General features: G+C 47.8%; 8 protein-coding genes across 8 annotated transcripts; 4 read left to right on the forward strand and 4 right to left on the reverse strand.

Annotated features, from left to right (window-relative positions):
- Positions 1–269: 269 nt before the first annotated feature.
- On the forward strand, positions 270–2,490 carry ANOM_006869 (uncharacterized protein; the record flags this gene model as incomplete). The annotated part of the gene is made up of 6 exons (XM_015552125.1): positions 270–313; positions 370–431; positions 489–665; positions 720–1,659; positions 1,729–2,150; positions 2,255–2,490. 6 exons carry the CDS (start codon positions 270–272, stop codon positions 2,488–2,490), a joined length of 1,881 nt encoding a protein of 626 aa, XP_015405801.1.
- Positions 2,491–2,774: 284 nt separating this feature from the next.
- Positions 2,775–3,780, reverse strand: ANOM_006870 (metallophosphoesterase family protein; the record flags this gene model as incomplete). Its single annotated transcript, XM_015552126.1, has 3 exons — positions 2,775–3,438; positions 3,496–3,670; positions 3,726–3,780. 3 exons carry the CDS (start codon positions 3,778–3,780, stop codon positions 2,775–2,777), a joined length of 894 nt encoding a protein of 297 aa, XP_015405803.1.
- Positions 3,781–5,890: 2,110 nt separating this feature from the next.
- ANOM_006871 (putative ferric-chelate reductase (Fre2)) lies at positions 5,891–8,043 on the forward strand (the record flags this gene model as incomplete). The annotated part of the gene is made up of 2 exons (XM_015552127.1): positions 5,891–6,420; positions 6,483–8,043. The coding sequence occupies 2 exons, from the start codon at positions 5,891–5,893 to the stop codon at positions 8,041–8,043; spliced, it is 2,091 nt and encodes a 696-aa protein (XP_015405804.1).
- A 526-nt stretch (positions 8,044–8,569) lies between these two features.
- Positions 8,570–9,348, reverse strand: ANOM_006872 (uncharacterized protein; the record flags this gene model as incomplete). Its single annotated transcript, XM_015552128.1, has 3 exons — positions 8,570–8,649; positions 8,704–8,873; positions 8,930–9,348. 3 exons carry the CDS (start codon positions 9,346–9,348, stop codon positions 8,570–8,572), a joined length of 669 nt encoding a protein of 222 aa, XP_015405805.1.
- Positions 9,349–10,336: 988 nt separating this feature from the next.
- On the reverse strand, positions 10,337–12,446 carry ANOM_006873 (Zn(II)2Cys6 transcription factor domain-containing protein; the record flags this gene model as incomplete). Its single annotated transcript, XM_015552129.1, has 5 exons — positions 10,337–10,638; positions 10,695–11,307; positions 11,360–11,551; positions 11,604–12,183; positions 12,292–12,446. 5 exons carry the CDS (start codon positions 12,444–12,446, stop codon positions 10,337–10,339), a joined length of 1,842 nt encoding a protein of 613 aa, XP_015405809.1.
- A 776-nt stretch (positions 12,447–13,222) lies between these two features.
- On the reverse strand, positions 13,223–14,065 carry ANOM_006874 (uncharacterized protein; the record flags this gene model as incomplete). Its single annotated transcript, XM_015552130.1, has 3 exons — positions 13,223–13,482; positions 13,536–13,690; positions 13,737–14,065. The coding sequence occupies 3 exons, from the start codon at positions 14,063–14,065 to the stop codon at positions 13,223–13,225; spliced, it is 744 nt and encodes a 247-aa protein (XP_015405800.1).
- A 2,349-nt stretch (positions 14,066–16,414) lies between these two features.
- Positions 16,415–17,630, forward strand: ANOM_006875 (Rieske 2Fe-2S family protein; the record flags this gene model as incomplete). Its single annotated transcript, XM_015552131.1, has 2 exons — positions 16,415–17,082; positions 17,137–17,630. 2 exons carry the CDS (start codon positions 16,415–16,417, stop codon positions 17,585–17,587), a joined length of 1,119 nt encoding a protein of 372 aa, XP_015405806.1. The 3' UTR covers positions 17,588–17,630.
- Positions 17,631–18,171: 541 nt separating this feature from the next.
- Positions 18,172–19,305, forward strand: ANOM_006876 (uncharacterized protein; the record flags this gene model as incomplete). The annotated part of the gene is made up of 2 exons (XM_015552132.1): positions 18,172–18,568; positions 18,659–19,305. 2 exons carry the CDS (start codon positions 18,172–18,174, stop codon positions 19,303–19,305), a joined length of 1,044 nt encoding a protein of 347 aa, XP_015405807.1.
- Between the last annotated feature and the right edge of the window lie 720 nt (positions 19,306–20,025).

Here is a 20,025-nt window from a genome sequence, read left to right on the forward strand (position 1 = left end):
TGGAGAATTTTTGATACCAACCTTCAGCCAAGATACCCATGAAAAGCCCTTTAGCTGTCCATGTGGCGCTTGTTTCTCAAGACAAGATCTCTTGAAACGCCATGAGCGCATTGTGCATGGCAGCTCCAGTGATTCTCCTCAGCAGTCAACTTCCGTATATAATATTATCGAACAGCCGCAGAGCCCCGGCGTAGCTCAGCAGCGCTTGAGAGATGCAGCAGCTCATGCATCGGTCGGTAACCATACAAACAGCCTCCCATTGAGAGATCATGGCGGCCCTTCCCTTGATGGGCAACCAGCCAGGTAAGATGCAGTCTGTTTGTATTCTCACAGGTGTGTTATGTATGCAACTAGCCTAACACCGTGGAGGGCTGAGCCTACTCCGCTATCTAGCCGTTTCGAAGCCCTTACAGAAATGCTCCAAATGAACGGTAAATCACATATATGTTATCAGACTTACTAAGGTATCAAGCTGATACTTATACTAGATCCCGCCCTGGATGGTATTATTGCTGAACCGAGGTCACAGTTCGCCACTTCGACTCATGTAGACAACCCTGGCCGACCCAACGCTCGTAACTTTACACAGGGATCTAGTGCGCATCAAACTACACAATTGATTAACGAAGTCCCAACGATATTTCCTGCTCCGCAGATAGCCTTAGGTCAGTACGCCCCCATAAACTATGTAAAGCTAGCCAATAATCGATGTGAAATAGAAGCCCAAATTGTTCCGCACTTTACCCATCCTATAGTTGCCGAACACCAGAGGAGCTCATTACAGCAGTCAATAAACGGCTTTGGACTACCTGGATGGAAGCTTCCATCCAGTGACTCTTTAACCAGATTCTTAGCCGGATATTTCACGGGGTTCTATCCATATGCACCCTTCACCCATGCGCCAACTTTCAGGTTTGACGCATGCTCACCGGAACTTCTTTTAGCAATGTTTGCCATTGGAGCAGCTAATCGCTTTGAATATCATTCCGCGATTAATATGTTCTATGTCTCGAAGGCAATACTACTGGAGCGCCAGCACCAAAGGGAACGTGGTATGCTTGAACGGCTAATGAACCACAGAACGAGCGATGATTTCGTAGAACGAGATTATATGGACGAGGTCCGGTGCCTGCTCTGTCTCATGAGTATTGCGACATGGGATAAGGACTTGAATCTCAGAAACGAATCACTTGTGTTACGTGGCCAGCTCGCTCATGCCTTGAGACTAAGTGGACTTGAAGAACCATCGGAAGTACTCGATATTCATTGGGAAAACTGGGCTCGCCTAGAATCCGAAAGACGTGCAAAGCTGTTTGCATTCTGTTTTCTCAACGTCCAGAGTATCGCGTATAATCTTTCACCAGTCATCTGGAGTCATGAACTCAAGCTGCACCTGCCTTGCTCCTGTCCTGAATGGACGGCACCGGACGCAGGAACTTGGGCTTTGCTAAGACAAAATACGCCGATTACACAAAATCACTTCCACACAGCTTTAAAGGATCTGCTATCCCCTTCTCCCTGTGATATCAAGGAGCTCAACCCGACGCCCGTTGCTAATTATACATTGCTGCATGGTCTCATACAAAGCATTGTGTGGGTCCAGATCTTCCCCAAAGATCTAGGGGCTGATCCAACTTCAGACAGCCGAGTGCTCTTCCGGTGAGTCCGAAACTCTGAATCCCCCTTTAAGCCGTATGTGGAAAGGTTCGATGGCTGATGTTTACCAAGTAACGCCTTGCGCAAATGGACAATATACTGGCAACGGACTCCAGAATCCAATCTGGAGCCATTCGACCCCAACGGGCCATTGCCCTTCATGTCAAGCGCTTGGCTCAGCTTTGCTTACATTCGGAACTGTTCTCAATTCTCTAACTGTCAGTCTCGGGAGATATTCTCGTGGAATGTTGCTTCTATCGCCCGTGCTCTTCGTGCGTCGCCATCTGCGAACCACGAGTGGGATGAGCTGTTGGCGGCGCATCATGCGACTCATTTCATGGGTATCTTGGTCAGGCTTGGTATACAATACATCAAACACAATAGGGCATCGTTATGGAGCATTGAGGCTGCAATATGCGGGTTGGAATGTTCTGTTTTCCTTGACAAGTGGCTTCGAGCGTTTAATACAGACACGAATCCTAAGTTATTAACAGGTTCGTCTTCATTTCTCCTACGTTGCGTTTGAGTCCATACTTCTCTTGTCGTTTCGTTCCCTGTGATCTGGCCGCGGTACGGGAAATCTAACTAATCATGGCAGACCACGAACGTATGCTCCTTCAATGGACTCGAGATATCGTCCACGACGGCTCTATATCTATCAACAGTGTCGACTCGGACATTTCCTCAAGTCGGCCACAGGATTTAGTCAACTGCACTATCGAGGTTTGGTGTCATATCATGCAGGGCGACTCTCCTTGGCCGTTTATTAGCATGTTAGGCGATGCTGTAGTTCAATATAAAACAGTCTGTTGCCAGGGCCTGGATCAAACATAACTAGTCGATACCAGCAGGAATTACGAGAGCATATCATTTTCCCGTTCTTCTCACCTTTTGGCTCAGGATGATATTCAATTTAAGCTGTACCAATTATTGTGTATAGATAGACGACCAGACCATTATAACCAGTTCATTTTGGCATTACTTTATATATCCTAGCTATCGTTTCCCAGAGAATAGCTCACAATCTATCTTCGAGATTACTCGAATTTCTATCATTCAACATGTCATGAAAGGATACCATAATGAGCACACCCCGCCAATCTAACCCAGACCGTAAATCATTGATCATGTCGAAAGATATCCGGACACCCAGTCGGCTGGCCCTCGGACCTCTTCATGTGCGTCACACCCTTTAGATGCACAAACTTCTGCGCAACATCGTTCGCCGAATCGCGTGACGAGACGTTAAAATAGTTAATTCCGAACCCATTCCCATCGAAGAAGCGCGCCGTCCCCGCAACGACATATATCGTATAGAAGTCATCAGCAGGATAAATATTCTTCGTCTCATGCCGGTGTCCGACAAGAATATGACGCACAGCATATCTCCGAATCAGCTCTAGATACTTGCGACGCACGCGCTTTGGAAAAGTCCAATACGAGTCCGGCTCATCCTCGCGATGCTCAAATGGGAGATGGTGATGGGCGACGACGATCCTTTCGCCTGCGCGTGCAGCGGCTTTGAGCTCGCGCTCGAACCATCTCCATTCATAGGCCGTGTGGTTTTTGAATTCGGCCAAGTCGGTAATCATGGTGATTGAGTTGAGGAGGATAAACCGATACCCATTGTGCGCGAAGCTGCTGTGGTCGCTCGTGTTGAAATCGTGGGTGAACTGTTTCAGCGTGGAGACGTTGTGCACGTCGTGGTTTCCGGGGAGTAGGTGCACAGGCACCGTGAAATTGGGGTATGTTTGCTGGAATGCGGTTATTTCATGGGAATATCTGTCTCGGTGAGTGTTCGCGTCTTGGGAGACAAGAGTGGTCGTCTACTGTACTGACCGGCTGTTGGTTAGGTCACCGACGGCAATGCAGAAGTCGAAGTCCTCCGCGTTGACTTGCTCCGCGGCGAGTTGCATTCGGTGCACGTCGTTCTTCCAACCATCCTGGCCGAAACCAAGCTGGATATCGCCCAATTGGCAAAATTGGAAAGGAGTGAAGTGATTGGCACGGATAACTATGCATGTATCAGCCTCTGTCCAAAAGATGCCGCAGAAGAGTGAGATTCTTACCTGAGGGTGTCGGTTGAAAAACGCCACCACTCAAGCCGCTCATGAATGCGCCCATACTCCCAATGAGGGGGGGAGTTCCCAAACTTGAATTGAGCGTGTCGGTGCGATACGAGATTTCGCCCTTGACCCACGTGGGAGGTGATGTTTATCCCAGTCAACACAGGAAGCCAATCACACGTGTCACGTTCCTCTTCTAGCCCGCATCCGATGAATTTATGTCAAGAAGCTATTGCGCCATTGGACGATATATGGCAGTTTTATAGCGGACAAGAGCTCTGGCTTCAAGATAGATCGACAGACGAACGAAGATCAATTGATTCAATGATGACGTGAGAGGTTTAATTGACCAACCACGTCCGCTGAAGTCTTGGCTCTTGGCTGATCCAAAATAAAATGAAAGGCTTTTCTGCGAGAGAGTCAGGACACTAAAATCACTCAAATAGCAGGTGTTGGGTCTGTACAAACTAATTCAGGGAGAGTGTGTGTCTCACAATGGCCGTCTGTCAGCTCGATTGTTGTGGTTGCCTTGTTGTCCAACCCGAGAGCAGCGTCACGTGAGTTGGGATGTCTCATAATAGGCGTTGTTATAGGTAACATTCACAAGATCCTGGTCAGAGCGCTAGCAATTATATCGGCAAAGTGAACTGTATAATGGTAGCCGTATTCTTATATGGCTTGTCACTTGTCCTGAGCTAATCTTGGACCTCCCCTCCACAACGCCGGCAGGTATAAACATGCCAAGACCGCACAAATGTTTGGAGGGCTCCAGTTCAGAAATATATATCACCCCACCAGTACAGCACACTCCTAACAGTAGTGGTCAAACGCTCTATCCAGTACCACTGCGGCATTGTGTTGCAAGCACCAAGCCCGGAAAGCTATTCGCCAATGTAGCTGTAGACCCGGTTCAATACTGCCAATTTAATTTGGCTATGTTAGGGCTTGGAGTCTGAAAAATGATAGCATGTGATCTGCAAGCTAGCTGAATGAAGGAGGGAGAAACATAATTGCAAAGCTCCGCTCTGCAAATAAGGGCCTTTATGTGTGCTCGGCATTGGCCATGGCCGGCCTTGTGGAGCCGGAGACTGAATATCACTACAGAAGACATCTACGATTGCCGAATCGTAAAATAAGCGGTTGCGGTGGGAATTCGCCAATGCTTTAACGCCTTAGACATACGGAACTTGACATCCAAGCCTTGGCGGGTTTCAGAAAGCCAGGATAATTCCAGAGCGATAGGACCAGAAGATCCTACTTAGCCATTCAGCGAACGATGCATGCTAGATCAGCGGTATTCAGGCTTCGTTAGAGCAAGCATGATAGCCAAAAACAAACGGCCTTCGTACAACGATGGCTATAATGTGACATGGTAGATAGGGTTGCAGGCTCAAACTGAGGTGTGGTCCCTGAAGAAACGGCACTGCGTTTCAAAATACCGCGTTTCCAACGGGAAATCAACAGGGGGACGAGAAAAGCCAGAAACTATTAAATGAATTCTAGAAACAACCTCACTTGGACTGACAACTTGGGCCAAAACGGTGGCTTCAGGAGGGGCTGTTGTGTATATAGGAAGACAGATCATAATGTGCAGTCTAGCCAGAGATCGATGCCGGTTTTACCCCAGCCTGTGCTAGCAGTATCGGAATTTTGGGTAACGAGGAAGCACAATTAGTGCCATGTTCGGATCGTGGGACCAAACAGAATCGCATAAATTGTCCGAGTCGCTGTTGCAGAAGTGGTCGAGGCAAACCTATGAGCAATTAATTGAGTAAGATCCCGCAAATTTGTGAACCCGCTAACTTGTTGACCCCACTTCGAGTTGGGTGAAAATGTGCTCATTTCAACTCAACGACAATTTGTCGTTTCTGCCAACATATAACGGTCCACATACCCGGGCTTTCTGTTCGAACAAGTGGTAAAGAGGCCAATCATACCGTTTAGAAAGGAGTACCTGTAATGCTCGGCCATGAAAACTGAAGACCTCACTATCTCTGCCAAGAAAAGTATCGTGTTAAGGAAATTAGCAAATATCCTGCTCAAATATGTGTAGAGTATATCCACCACAAGATATGATATATAGAGTCTTACCCTTTACCTGCAGAGGTCTCTGGATAGATAATGGACCTGGAAAGAAGGGAAGGGTATAGACAGATCGTATCGACAGGATGCTCGGTCATATCTATTCTCTTGCGTCTAGCATTCTGTTGCTGACGCTTGTTTGCCCAGTATATTCAGCAAATGGATTTGTTGGGTATGGGATATCCATGTACAAACCTCCGTGTGCCCATGCCTGCCGCTCATCCATCACAAACCCTTTGAACTGCTCGACGAGCTCAAATGATAGTTTGCGCGTTACATGGAACGTCGAGAAGTCTCCTGAGCCAGAATGTTATGCGACGAACGATGCCTTCTTGCAGGCCCTGGCCTATTGCCTATACTCTCACTGTCAGATGATACCTAACTCTACACTGCAAAGATACTGGGAGATGAATGTTGCTGGCAGTGAAAAGGACCAGCCACTGCCCAAACAGGCTTACCAACAGGCACTGGACAGTATCGGTTCCAGGCCGAATATCACGTCCAATGGATCTACGGTGTTGGAGTCAGCGTCACTTGTGTCTGAGGAACTGTACGATCTCAATTGGCGCACGTTGGCGGTCTTTGAGAAAGCAGAAGCAACCCATGAGAAATACGGGTGAGTTCAGAGTCCAGATAGACAAAAGTAACCTGCTAAGTGAATATTTTGAATCCGTGCAGACTGGTCCTTCTCTTGACTGGAGCAATTATACCGATTGGGCTCTCATTTGCACGCTTTATTCCCCTTCCCACCAGACTGAAGACGAGTTTCGAGGCATACGTGATCGCCCCTCCGCTCATTGGCCACCGACACAAAGTTCCCTTATTCAACACGTTCAACATGCCCACGAGAGGACAAGCGCTGTTTATCGCCTATCTAATAATAATCAACGTGGTTTTATGTGCGGTAGGCTTCAGCTCAGCTGACCCCAGTGCGTGGTACTCTTCCAACCGTCGCGAGATCGTCACATACGTTAGTAACCGCGCTGGGATCCTAAGCTTTGCAAACATCCCACTGCTGGTTCTCTATTCCAGTCGCAACAATATCTTGCTCTGGGTAACTAACTGGTCCCACTCAACCTTCTTGCTACTCCACCGCTGGATTGCTGTGATTTGCGTTATCGAAGCATGCCTCCACTCTGCCATTTACTTGCAAATATACAGCGCACAAGGCGAGCACTCCAGCGAAAGCAAGCGAGCATACTGGTACTGGGGTGTTGTCGCCACGCTGGCGATGGTCCTCATCGTCCCAGCGTCAATGTTGCAAGTACGCAAACGTTTTTATGAGTTCTTCCTTGCCTGGCACGTGGTATTCTTCCTGTTAGCGATGGTCGGGTGTTGCCTACATATTTTCTACCGATATAGCTTTCAATGGGGATATGAGAATTGGATATACATGGCGTTGGCGATCTGGGGGTATGAGCGGGGGATGCGCATTCTGCGGTTTGCTAGACATGGGATCCGCACTGCTCACGTTTCCATCGTGGACGATGATTATATCAAGCTGGAGATTCCGGGTGTCGCGGCCGAGGGTGATGTGTATCTTTACTTCCCGACCTTGACGTGGCGAGTCTGGGAGAATCACCCCTTCTCGGTCATGACAGATGTCTGCTGTGAGAGCGATACGGAGCCATCGAGTACAACAATCACGGTCGATAAGGACATACTTCCTGTTGACTTGACTGAGAAAGCAGGAAGTCTAGACAAGATATCTCTGGCCAAGTCATCCAATTCGCCTTGTCAACGAGGGTTGGTATTTTATATTCGAACCCAGTCGGGCATCACCAAGTATCTCCGCGGCCCGAGATCGAGATTCTCAGTTCTTATCGAATCTTCATACCGTCCAGTGGCCCTTTCAAGGTCCAATGCCTCGGATATGACGAATATTATTGCGATCGCGGGCGGTGTTGGTGTAACAGCGTTGGCGCCCATATTGATGCGTCACGAGGGCTGGCATAAGTTATTCTGGGCAGTACGCAGTAAGCCCTTGATCAATTCCGTGGCAGCGTCGCTTGGTGCAGATAGATTTGATCGGTTGAATCCTGTGGTTTTCCAGGATAGTCGTATGGATATCCCTCGTATTCTCCGGGAGGAAGTCTCGAGGTGTGCAGGAACGGAGGTCGCCGTGATTGTCAGTGGTCCACCAAGGATGGCGGACGAGGTACGACTTGTTGTAACACAACTGATGAGGGAGAATCCAGCGGTGAAGCTAAAACTAATAGAAGAGTCTTTCAGCTGGTAGTCTGAAGTCTATAGAAAATGTCATTTTTGTTGTATGGATTCCATTTTAGGCTTGGTAAGCGTCTTTGTAGGACTCCGTCAGAGCCGGGGCAATTCGTCCCTAGTACATAACCATGATGAGAGCTTGGTGCAGGTTATAGGACCGCTTTTACGTTCGGATAATCTTTTGAGCTCTGTGTTCTATGACAGAATTGAAGGATTGGTGGAATCGATCAACTACCTGATAGGATTGGCCTTGGAACCGTTGCAAGAGTATTACAAGCAGCAAAGCCCTGTGGGTAGGCTGCTTCATAACTACCCTTCAGCTGTTTCAGAATTGGAGACTGATAATTCACAGGGTTTTGCTGGGGCATATGGTAAAGATGAGCTTATGGAGCTTTTCCAGAAGACATAAAATGGGAAATTCTTTGCCCACTTATTGGTTGTTCCTTCGTGCTACCCTGTGAGTGACCAATTGGACATTTTCGAAAGATGTAGCATGCTATGTTCTTCCATGTCAATTGCAGTTATTTGACGCCGTGACCATGCTACTCCCTTGCCTCCCTTGCACGGAAGTCCCGGGTATCGAACCCGATGCGGCCATTTGGGAGGACTTCCAACACGTCACCTATAGAACCTTTTGTTAAACGTAGTCTTATAATCCATAATGCAGGGAACTCACCCAGGTTGTATTGGGTCCTATGACCCCATTTCTTTGTGACTGGATCCTGTGCCCTTATACCACTGCCAGGCTTGCTATCCTTACACCAACATGAAAAATTATTCTCGCCCTCTTTGGTACCTCGCGTGTATTTGCAACCCCAGCAGAGTGCAGATAAGGGACCATACCGACTAGTACCATACGTCAATAAGCAAGAATTATTGCTATACCTGAGAGATGTACATACTCATTCCCTCTGAGAGGCCCTCCTTTCGACTTATCCCAGCCAAGGAACCAGTCCAGATTGACGCTCGAGCTCTGCTCTTTCGGCTCATCTTGGTTCTTGCCTGAAGAATCCTTGGAATGGTCCGGATCATTTTTCGGGTCATCAGTGCAGATAACGTCCAGATAGACATACACACTCCCTGCGTCATCGTAACGAGACAGTTCACGCACCCTAATCTCACGACATCTCTTTTCCAGTAATGCCTTCCGAGAAAGTAGGGGTTGGGATCTGTCGACGTCGGCTTTGGGACCTGTCTTAGGGCTTCCTGGGGGGCTTTCTGGATAGCTTCCCGGCATGTCTCCCTTTGAGGACCCAGCTGCGCCTTGACAAGCAGCAAATCCTGCTAGGAAAAGAGCAAGTATAGCAAAGGTCTGTCGCATTTCCGCCGATAAAAGCAAGGGTTTGCAGTGATGTTCAAGTCAAAAGCAAACGGTAGGAAGCAATAGGAAGACTACTTGGATGACACTCCGTTTCGCTTTATAGATAATGGTGGATTGTAAACCTCCATGTCGCCATGAGCTATTTAATATGGATACTATACTGCGTATGAGCTATTTCCTCTCCTTATTCTATTCTATGTTTGCCTTTTTAACTTTGTTGGTCAAACGGGGCTAGGGCACTGGGCAAAGACTCGTTACACTGACCAGATAACCCCCACAAAGAGTTCCAGAGGTTCGACTGATATTTCCAACATATACTTACCTTGTACGAATGACCATTCAAGTAGTCATACTTCGTAAGACTTGAACTGGACGTGCTGCTTACCAGAACGAGGTAAGTGCAAATCGATACAAGCCCTAAGCCTGCCCCCTAGTGCTCGGGCTCCTCAGGACACTTCTACAGTTTCTCTTCGTATTAATAGTGATGGAAATACGTAACCCTGAACCTGAACTGGGTAAAAGGCATGGTATTTTTTTTTACAATGGCGGTATCTTGAGGGCACCTCGTAAGTCCCACGAGCGTTGTTTGGGGCTTAAGTCTACAAAGTGTCATGGACACAGTGGAATGTTATTCGTAATTTTAGAGTACACTGGTTAGAGATAAATGTGTTAATGACGCCGCTGAGGATGGCGATCACGTCCAAAGTAAACGCCATGTGAGGAATACGAAAATTTGCCTTTTCACTATGTCAGACTCAGTTTGGTACGGAGGGTTGTAACACCTTGAAGTTTCAATTGCTATGACAATAGCACATCTATGGAAGCAACATGAAAGTAGATGACCTTCCCTCGCGATTTCAAAACGTGCAGTCGTGTATCTCCGTATATCGTCTTTGCCCATTTCATAAGTACCGTCGTGAGTATCCAGAACACCATAACAAGAAAGTTTAACAGCCGATCAATATAAGTGAACATTCATAGCAGATCTCTAATCCATATCCAGCATAGCAGTCACTGATGGTAAGGGGATCTTGGTATTTCTCTCCCCATCCTCATCCACCGCCAAAACCAGAAAGGCTTGTTTATGGAGAGGGTCAAAATTGGGATAGGCATAGACGAAACGCGCCGCATGAGGCACCTCAGACGATCTCGTGATGTGGTGGCGGCTGGAAACCTCGGATTGACTATTTGGGTTCGGACCCATCGGATGCAACTTGACAGACAATAGACTCTTTTCATCATCTATTCCGCCCTGTAAAGCGGCCTTCTCTTCCAGATCGATCACTTGTTCTGCGATGATAGCGCACAAGTGACTATTTAGCAGACCTTCCTGGCGAGAGGCGGACCGAAGCACCTCGACGCCTGCCGGCGGATTGAAGGGTCACGACATAGTGTAGCCACGTCGTATAGGGGGCATATAATGCCCATATCCAGAGAAAAGGAAGGCCTCTTATGACCTTGGCTGAGAGTGTGGGACGGCGCCGGAGAGGTCAAGGATAGGGGCGTGTCAGTGTCGGCCGTGTTGATCACTGCCGCTGCCAACGAGACAATTAGTTGAAACGTGGAGTTGTACTTATCCCACGACTGAAGATCCGTAGCTCCGTTCCTGCCCCGATCTAACAATACGAGTCGCCAGCACTGATAGATTCGTAGGATCTTCAAACCGATGGAGTCCCTGTAGGTGAGCTGAGAACCCCGAGATTCCTCGAAACGATGTAGGGCAAGTGACCACTTGTCCATGAGGGCTTGGGCTTGCTGCATTAAATTGGTATACTGTTCCAAGCCCGTATCTGCTTTGCTGGGCTCTATTACTGAGTACTCCCGATACAATCGGCCCACATGATATTCAAAGCACTCATAGGCATCTGAGATGGAAAGGAAGCACTCGGGGACTTCCGCATGACGGCCTGCCGCTATGTGTGAATCATCCCTCAGAGCTTTGTCCGTGGCAGTTCGCGTCTATGTCATTAGTATCAGTCATCTACCCTATACGGAATGGAGATTGACGTACCAAGGTCAGAGCCTGATCCTGGAGGCGGTTGAGGGTCTTCCGCAAGTAGTCCATTTCCAAGCTAGTGACTGTCGATGGCTTTAAGTACGGGTGGTGATAAGTTCCTGAATGAGGGTCCTCGTAGACGTCCTTGAGAATTTTGATCCCGTTTCGGACATGGCCGACAGCCGACACGTAGTGGCCAGACATTATCTATAACGGTTACTTGATTTGTTGGGCTCAGAACAAGGGATATCATTCCTACCTCAATGAAAATAAACAGAATGCACGAGATCAAACAGACGTCCACCGTTAGGCTCCGCGGGGAGCCCGCTAGCTGGCCCGGGCTCACGCGGGGCAATGAGTTCGAGGATCCCAGGAGCGCCCTGATAGCCGACACATATTGCTGCACAGCGAAGGTATCAACCCCTCGTTGGGTCAGCCAGTGGCCGTTCTCAAAGTTCTCGTGCAAGGAGCCTAATGCAATCAAGGCATGGTAAACGGCGGTCTCATGCTGACTGACCCGCAACACGAGTCCGGACCAGAATTCGGACCCACAAAGTCCCGCTAAAGAAGACACGGTGCGTTCATAGAAGAACTGGAACGATCTCGTTTCCCGAGTGTTGCCTGGGTACTGCAGGGTCTGAGGGTAGATATATGGCAGCCGGAGACAAGTGTTCCGTTGGGGAGGTGGAGGACTTGGCGCCTCATACCCATCGCACTTGCGACCCGTTGATGAGCATTTCAAACAATGGGGCCTGGCTTCGTCACATTTGATGCGTCGCTCTACGCGGTCCAATTTAGTATCTACCTTGTAGAATTCACAGTCTAGACACCCGATCTGTCTTACTTCTATTCGAGGGTCAGCTGGATTCAGATTACCAGTCGCATCCAATCGCAACGAATGACGACGGATGGGAAATCAACAGAAGATCTAAACCGCTGTTACTTACTTGCACGTCAAGCAGCCTCTCTTGGCCCTAGGCCTGTAGGATCGCTGGCGATCCGGAGCAGCTAACACCGGCATTTTGGGAAAGGAGGACACAGATGCCGATGACCCCTTAACGTGTGCAACTTCATCCACGGGTCCACTCTGCCCGCTGGACATCTTATTGGCCATCACGCCTGGCGAAAATCCACTCGGCTAATCACAAGGAGTATGGCATACTTGGGATCTTGGTTAGATATCCATGAAGTACTCCGTTTGACCAGAATCAGCAATAGTCTGTGTGAAACTTAGCTGTCTTCTATCACAAACCAGCCAAATGTCGAACATATGCAGAGAGAAAGAGGCGGTGAACAGGGCGGTGCCTATGGACCTGGATAAATCTACAGCTACACAGAAGCTCTTCCAAACCCTAATCATGTGATGCTCTAGACCAAATGCGAATAGCGTATTAAATGACTTGTTTTCCACCTAAAGTCCATGATACCAAACCATTTATAACAACAGTATCAAATTTGAGAGATCAAAGATTGGAAGGTTCCATGCAAGCTTGGCAAATAAGCTGATTGGCAATCTGTCAACGCTGGCTATGAATGTTGCTGACAACATAGTAACTGAACTGGGGGAAAAGAGAAAACAAGGTCACGGTAAGACGCGGTGCTGGCTCGAACATTAGGATTTGGGGGAGTATACACCCTACTCCATTTTCCTGATGTAGCATTCTATGCCAACCCAACATTAAGCCAGATCTTGGAAGACTGAATTCCTCTAGAAGTACGTGAGTACTACCAGTGTAGTTACAATAGCCATGCACCTCAACGAAGGTATCTTAGACCTTAACGTCATCAAGTACATACACAAAATCCGAGATTTGCAGATAGCTAGTTCCTGCATGGAATGGACAATAGAGCTGTATTACCCCCAGAGATGAGATGGCCTCAATGGCCCCTCCCACCAGGGCCTGATGGCGGGGATCCAAGCTGATTTCCTAGAAGTCTAGGCAGAGTTTCTGGTGGAGACGAGAGCACGTCGGTCCAGAATTGTTCAATCCCTGGCCAAGGCTTTTCCTCTGGAAATGATTTTCCTTTCAAGGAGGTAATAAAGTAAGCATCATCACCCTTTCCATTTTCCAGATATGGCCACGCTCTGCTACCATGGCATGTTGGATAACCGTATTTGTCAATTTTCATTACTTCATCTGTAGCCATGAGGTTAGGAAGTAGTCTAAAGTATAACATGCAGAACACGTACCCAGATTGAAAAACCTTTGGGCTCCCTTGGCCTTCGACTTTTGTTCCTGAACCATTTCAGAGACTTCCACGTCTTGGCACCAGCAAGCAAGATTCTCTCTCTGTAGACTTCGGTAGTCGCAATTCCAACATTTGCCTTTTGTAGGTCCCCCTCCCCTAGGAACATTAGCCAGCATTGTGAGACACGGGAAGAGATATATACATATGTTCTGCAATGAATGTAGTTTTCCTTTTGTCGGACTGATCCGACTTCCAACCAATGCACATATTCAAGGGAATAGCCGTCGTTAGCGTGAACTCATTCCCATCATCCCCCATAACATTGCACTTTGTGACCAAGTGTTGTGATGGGTAGGCATTTTTTCCTTCATATTTGCCATGCTGCATTATCTTGATATCAGGACACCGGGTGCGCCATTCGGAATAGAACACTTTAAAGCTTTGCGGATTAGACGGCTTGGATTTGCCTGCGCCTTGACCAGCAGCTAAAGCTGACAGATATAAAGCAGCGATAAGTAACATGAAATACATCTCTTGAAAGTTAAAACAGACGTATTCCGGAAATATAAGGAGAACGTGAAGACCATGTGAATGGATAGCAGTCTTCCAAGCCATCCTACAAAGACCTCGTTCTGGCAATTTATATAAATCTGGATACTTCAAGCCTTACTATTCTTGTTATTCTAGCCAGTCAAGGCCACCCCTGAGCTCAATAACATGGACATTACATCGAACCAGGAACAGTTTTGTTTCTTTGTTAAGTCAGCACGGGCGTACCGGGCAACGGTGTGGGGGTAACATCTAAAAGGTGCTATCCATCTGTGTCGGGCTAACTGAACTTTTCCGGGGCTAATCAAAGGACCTAATCCAATTAGCTGTCATACAGTAAAGAAAGAAAAGGCTACAATGCCTCTTCCGGTATGGCAACCCGATTACCCCATTGGTCTGTGGCCATGCATATAATCTCCTGGTCGAAGGTAGATGTGGCAGCACAACCATCCGGCAAAACACGGGACATCGTAGATCTAGGTCATACAATGAGTGGAAATTTACCAGGTACAGGTACTCTATTAAGACCAGTAACACAAGCAACCGAGACGCCCTAAAGGGATGAAGCGGCTCACCACGATGAATGAGACACAACTCTTGACCGGCTTGGTTACCACCTGACAATGGATATGGGACGCTCAAGAAGGTTTGATTTAGATTCAGACCCAGTTTATCATTACAGGATTTGAGATACAGGGTAGACATGTTGAATGAAGACTATGCTGTGATTGGCTCGAGAAAACGCTGGATGGGGTTGGTATCAGTTTATCTCCTCAAACGTATCTTCGCAGTCAGGGCAGAACTTTATATTTCCCAATAACAGCAAGAGAAGGAGGGGGGGGGGGGAGGATATTCTTATAGCTTCCAACGTGAACCCGTTGTTAATACTTCGTAGTTGCGAGGAAGACTTTTGAAATGAACTTACCAGGCCAGATACGCGACATTTCTGCGGGGCATTAGTTAGAGGTAGTCATGTTTAGAATAGGCGTGTTTCTGTTGTACAAATTGGGCCGAGGCGTCTCCCAAAGAGGGTGTCAAGATGCTCATAGCACCGCTATGGCCTGGTAGAGGTACCAGTGCACCTACACCTTGTTCATACGTCCAACTCTAGTTGCATTAAGACGGCAATTATACCTTAACTGGCTATGTAATAGAAACTTATGGTTCGCTGGGGGTGTTCCTCACGTGGACGTCCTTCCCCCTTGATGAGCATTCCTGCATCAGCAGCAATCAACCAAAGAACTTCTGGAATTTCAGCAAAGAGAGTTCTCGAGAGTTTATCGCATTGTAAAATTAGCACCGAGGGGCCAAGAGTGCATGCTTCCCTTGATTGGTGCTGGATCAGCTTGATTGAGTTCCAGTAAACTCTGCCTGTACCGGTGCCCGGAGTCGGGCCAGGTCTTATCACAATGATTCCAGGTGATCTGTATCCTCCCAGCCACGCGCCCTGTAATACCTAATTATGTATGAAATTGGTCTTTGGATTTCCTGCCAATTAAATCCGCAGCGAGTGTAGTAAACGTGAGGGACTCATACCTACCATACCTTCTTCCGTATCACCACATTCAAGCTCTCCGAGGTTGTAGATGCGACCATATACCAACCAGAAACTGATCCGGTTATCTGCTCCTGGATTCTATTCTGGGAACATCTAGGATCATGACTTCTGCAGTCTCTCAGCCCCTGAGGGTTCTCGTGACTACTAATACGGCACGGGCGGTACCGTCGCCATTACCATTGGGTGTACGGAGTAGTCTGGCTACTCATTCTGGCTATCACAAGCATCTTGCGGATTGTCCCCGCAAATCCGGATTTGAGGGTGGCCGTCGGTCTGGGGGACCGTTTATGATAAATACTGCCATTTAAGGTATGTTTAAACCGCCGGTGTGGGACGGGTTGCCACCGAACCGCCGGGGACGGATCCATCCTGGGTTCTAGATCAAGATAGGACTCTGAAGAGCCAATGGTGGGGGACCATGCGCTGGGCTGGACTCTTTGGGCTCGACGGCAGGGGGTTCTTGATAACACTTTCAGCCATTCGGTTCGGTCCCGTTGTGGCCCTACCGATCACCTGATCGGCACCTAGCTATATCTCCCGTTGGAATTGGCCACCTGATTGTCATCGCAGGTCATCGGTATCGGGCCTGAATGCTTGGATATGGTTCGGATAGGGTTTCGAGAGCTCCGTGTCAAGCGGATCGTGATGGCTATTTAGAAGGGCAGACGTCTGCGAAAGTCAAGTGTAATCAACAACAACTCCAAAGCAAAGTTCCATCATCAGAGTCTCAGTCTCTTTAGTTATCTTAATAATAACAAAAACATCTTCACACAATGTCTTTCTTGAGGAACTTCTTTGGTACCTCCGCTACGGCGGTCAAGGAGGAGGGGAACACGCCTATCCGTGCTCTGCCTGCTTCCTGGTACACTTCCCAAGCCATGTACCAGCTTGAGCGACGCTCCATCTTCTCCCGCAAGTGGCTCCTCACTACCCACAAGGCCCGCGTTCCCAACGCTGGTGACTGGGTCCAGTATGACGCAGCTGGCTACGAATTCGTTGTCATGAAGGACCACCAAGGAAACATCAAGGCTTGCCTCAGCAGCGATCTCGCTCCGGTTCACACACACATTGACCGCAACGGCTTCGTCTGGGTCAACCTGGATGCCAGCGAGACCCCCGAGGTGGCTTGGAAGGACGACTTCGAGGGAGTCGATGAGCAGCCCCGATTCCAGCACTACAACTTCGACGAATACAACTTCGACCACACATGGGACATGGAGGGCGACTTCAACTGGAAGATTCTCGCCGATAACTACAATGAGTGCTACCACTGCCAAGTCGCTCACCCCGATATCCCTACCATCGCCGATCTCAACTCCTACTATGTCAAGACTAAAGATGGTCACATCCAGCACTACGGTGCTCAGCGACAAGACCAGATTGACAAGGGCTTCCGCATCGCTACTACCTACTTCTGGCCCAATGCTTCTTTCAACATCTCGTAAGTGTCTTCTTCCACTCATCAAACTTTAGACCCTGACTAATTATGTTCCAGCCCACACTTCTTCTTCATGCAGCGATTTACTCCCATGAGCCCCACCAAGTCCGTCATGCGCTACGAAGTCTATCGGCACAAGGACGCTAGCGACGACCAATTCAAGCTTATCAGCGACATGTACAAGCGAATCATGTCCGAGGACAAGTACCTCTGCATCCACACACAGAAGAACTTGAACGCCGGCGTCTTTGTCAACGGCCAGCTCCACCCGGAGATGGAGATGGGTCCTCTCCACTTCCAGAAGACTGTACGGGAGGTCGTGACCGAACACAACAAGAAGGAAGACGCCGCTGGCCACGAGATCTGGCCCGCTCAACGAAGTCTTCCCCAGGAATCTGTTGTCAGCCAAGATACCTTCACTTTCCCCACACCTGTGGACGGCTACACCGAGAAGGACGACTTGAAGGGCAGCCTCAATGCCAACCTTGCCACGGCAATCGCTGTCTAGGGGAGCTGGTGGTGGACCGGAAAAGGGAAAGAATTCCATTCGTAATAGAATTTACCATTGCACTTAATGATCATGATTAGAACTTAGCAGCCTGTTTGAGCAGAATTTAGCCTTGTCAGAATGAATCTTTTTTTTACATTCCATCTTACTACTTCTGGGACCTTGAGGACGTGGATAGTACGTAACCCTCTCTCTACCTTTGCGGTTGTTGTCGTTCTGGAAATTATTACCTATTCCGGATAGCCCACCCGGGGCATCCAGTATCTTAGCCAATCAGATACTGTCTAGATATGCTATCCTGAAGAAGATTAGCAGATCTTGGCATACATACTAGGAGTATAGGAAGGGTTCAGTTGAAGCCTGCAGGTACTCGGTAGTTTGTTGTTCTGCCTACAACTGAACGTAAGGGAGGAGGTGCAGGGCGGTGAGAGCCCGCGCATTCCATTCAATTAGGCAGCGATAGGTGCCTGGGGAACAAACAAGCTTAGAGATGTCACATCCTTATGTAAATCTTCATATTTAGGGCCCTTAACGACAAATGCCTCGATTTCTTTCAAGAGAAAGACAGAAGCGCTCACAACAGGATGCCCTGGCAGGCGCAAGTATGCACATTTTGCGAAAAGCAATATGTGCACAAGAGAGGCCTCCGTGACCACCTGTATCGATACACAGGGGAAAGGCGAATACCCGCCGATGGAATCCATGACGTTTTGAAGATTGAGAGGATTCTCGATCCTGATGCAATAGACCAGTGCCAGTATCGATGCCCAGGTTGCTCTAAGATCATCAATCTGCGCCGGCAATTCATTGAACATGTTATCTATTCAAGGCACGAGCCGCACGACAATGTTCCAGATGGTGATTCCCAACCAGGCACCAAGAGACAACGCCGGAATCGAGAATGGCCATTTCGGTTCGAGGAGGAAACAGTTAAAGTCTGGCAACGGACAGGAACCTTTCCTTTTCTTCGACTTCCTTTCGGTCTGTAGTTCACTACTGGGAGAAGGAATCGGCGTTCCGACGTCTTGTTGTCACAAAGAGGACGGATTTACTAATGCCTATCCAACTTAGAACTTCGATACATGATATACAAGTTCGTTCTGTGCTTCGGTAATATTAAGTTTGGAGCACACCTTTTGTCATCGTTTGTTTATCCAGATCGGCAAGGGTTATGGCTACAGCACAACCCGAAAAACAACCTTTTGACTCTGCTGGCTGTCAACCGTCAGGTCTACAACGAAGCACGACGGGTACTCTACAGCCTCAATTCTTTCATCTTCGAAGTGTCCGATCAGATCCCGGTATTCCTGATCGGTATTGGTCGGGAGAATGCGGCGTTTCTGCAATCAGTACGATGGATGAATGGGCCGCGGCATGCCGAAAACCAGATTGATTCTATTCGGCAATACCTGACACGCTCAGAAGAAGAGCATATCTGGAATGATGAGAAGTCATATCTGAGTCTCTTTGCGATGCTCGTTAACAAACCTCCTAATTACGTTATTGCTCGTCACGATCATCACCTGGTGCGGTTGGACTCAGACTGTGTACCATCGCGTGGCTACCGAGTGCGCTATCGCATGCAAGCAATCCTTGGAGAAACTGATGGAGAGGTCAGCGAAACGATAGGAACAGAGGGGAATATATCTTTCGAAGTGTACAAGTGCCCTAGGGAATATGACTTCAAAACATATCAATATATCATAGATAGCAAATAGCCTTTTGACACAGGAGATACAACAATGGCCCCTAAAAAGAGTCCAGGCAGTGCCAAATATGCGCAATTGTTCCGAAGCCTCCATCGTGAGTCGGTTCTACCTTCCATCTGTTCCCAGGAAGCTTTCAGATCCACTCTCCTTGGCTCTGAATGTCTGTCGTTGCCCGGTTTGAGCTTCCATAGAATGGTGTTTATTCTTTATCATAAAGTATGCAACTAATAAAACGTGATTCGCCGTCTTTGAAGATTTTACTCCATTTTCCAATCTCAAGAAATCCTCCTCAGCATAGTCCCACTATATCAGGATTCAGCGCCCCTGCATTATCACTGGTCTTAAGAGAGAATTTTACACACTGTTCTATGCAATTGAATCAAAAACATCTAAGAGGGTGCTAACACTAGACACCTGTGCCAGCCTTTCGCTATCCTACACTGCATTCAGGTATCAAGAGAGGATATCCATCTTGCTTTCCATCTATGACTACTTGCGCAATTGCGCAGTTGTACTGCAAATTTAGCTCCCAAGAGAGAATATTCCATCGCTTCCTATCTATCAGGTTCTAACTATTCAATATCTTATTTACTATACTTTTAGCTTTTAAAAGAGTATATTCTATTATTTTCTATTTATTAAGTTCTAACTTCTTATATTATATTACCTTACTATAAATTTAGCTCTTAAAAGAGAATATTCTATTATCTTCTATTTATTAGACTCTAA

The sequence above is a fragment of the Aspergillus nomiae genome, assembly GCF_001204775.2.
Source record: "Aspergillus nomiae NRRL 13137 chromosome Unknown contig00183, whole genome shotgun sequence".
Classification (NCBI taxonomy): domain Eukaryota; kingdom Fungi; phylum Ascomycota; class Eurotiomycetes; order Eurotiales; family Aspergillaceae; genus Aspergillus; species Aspergillus nomiae.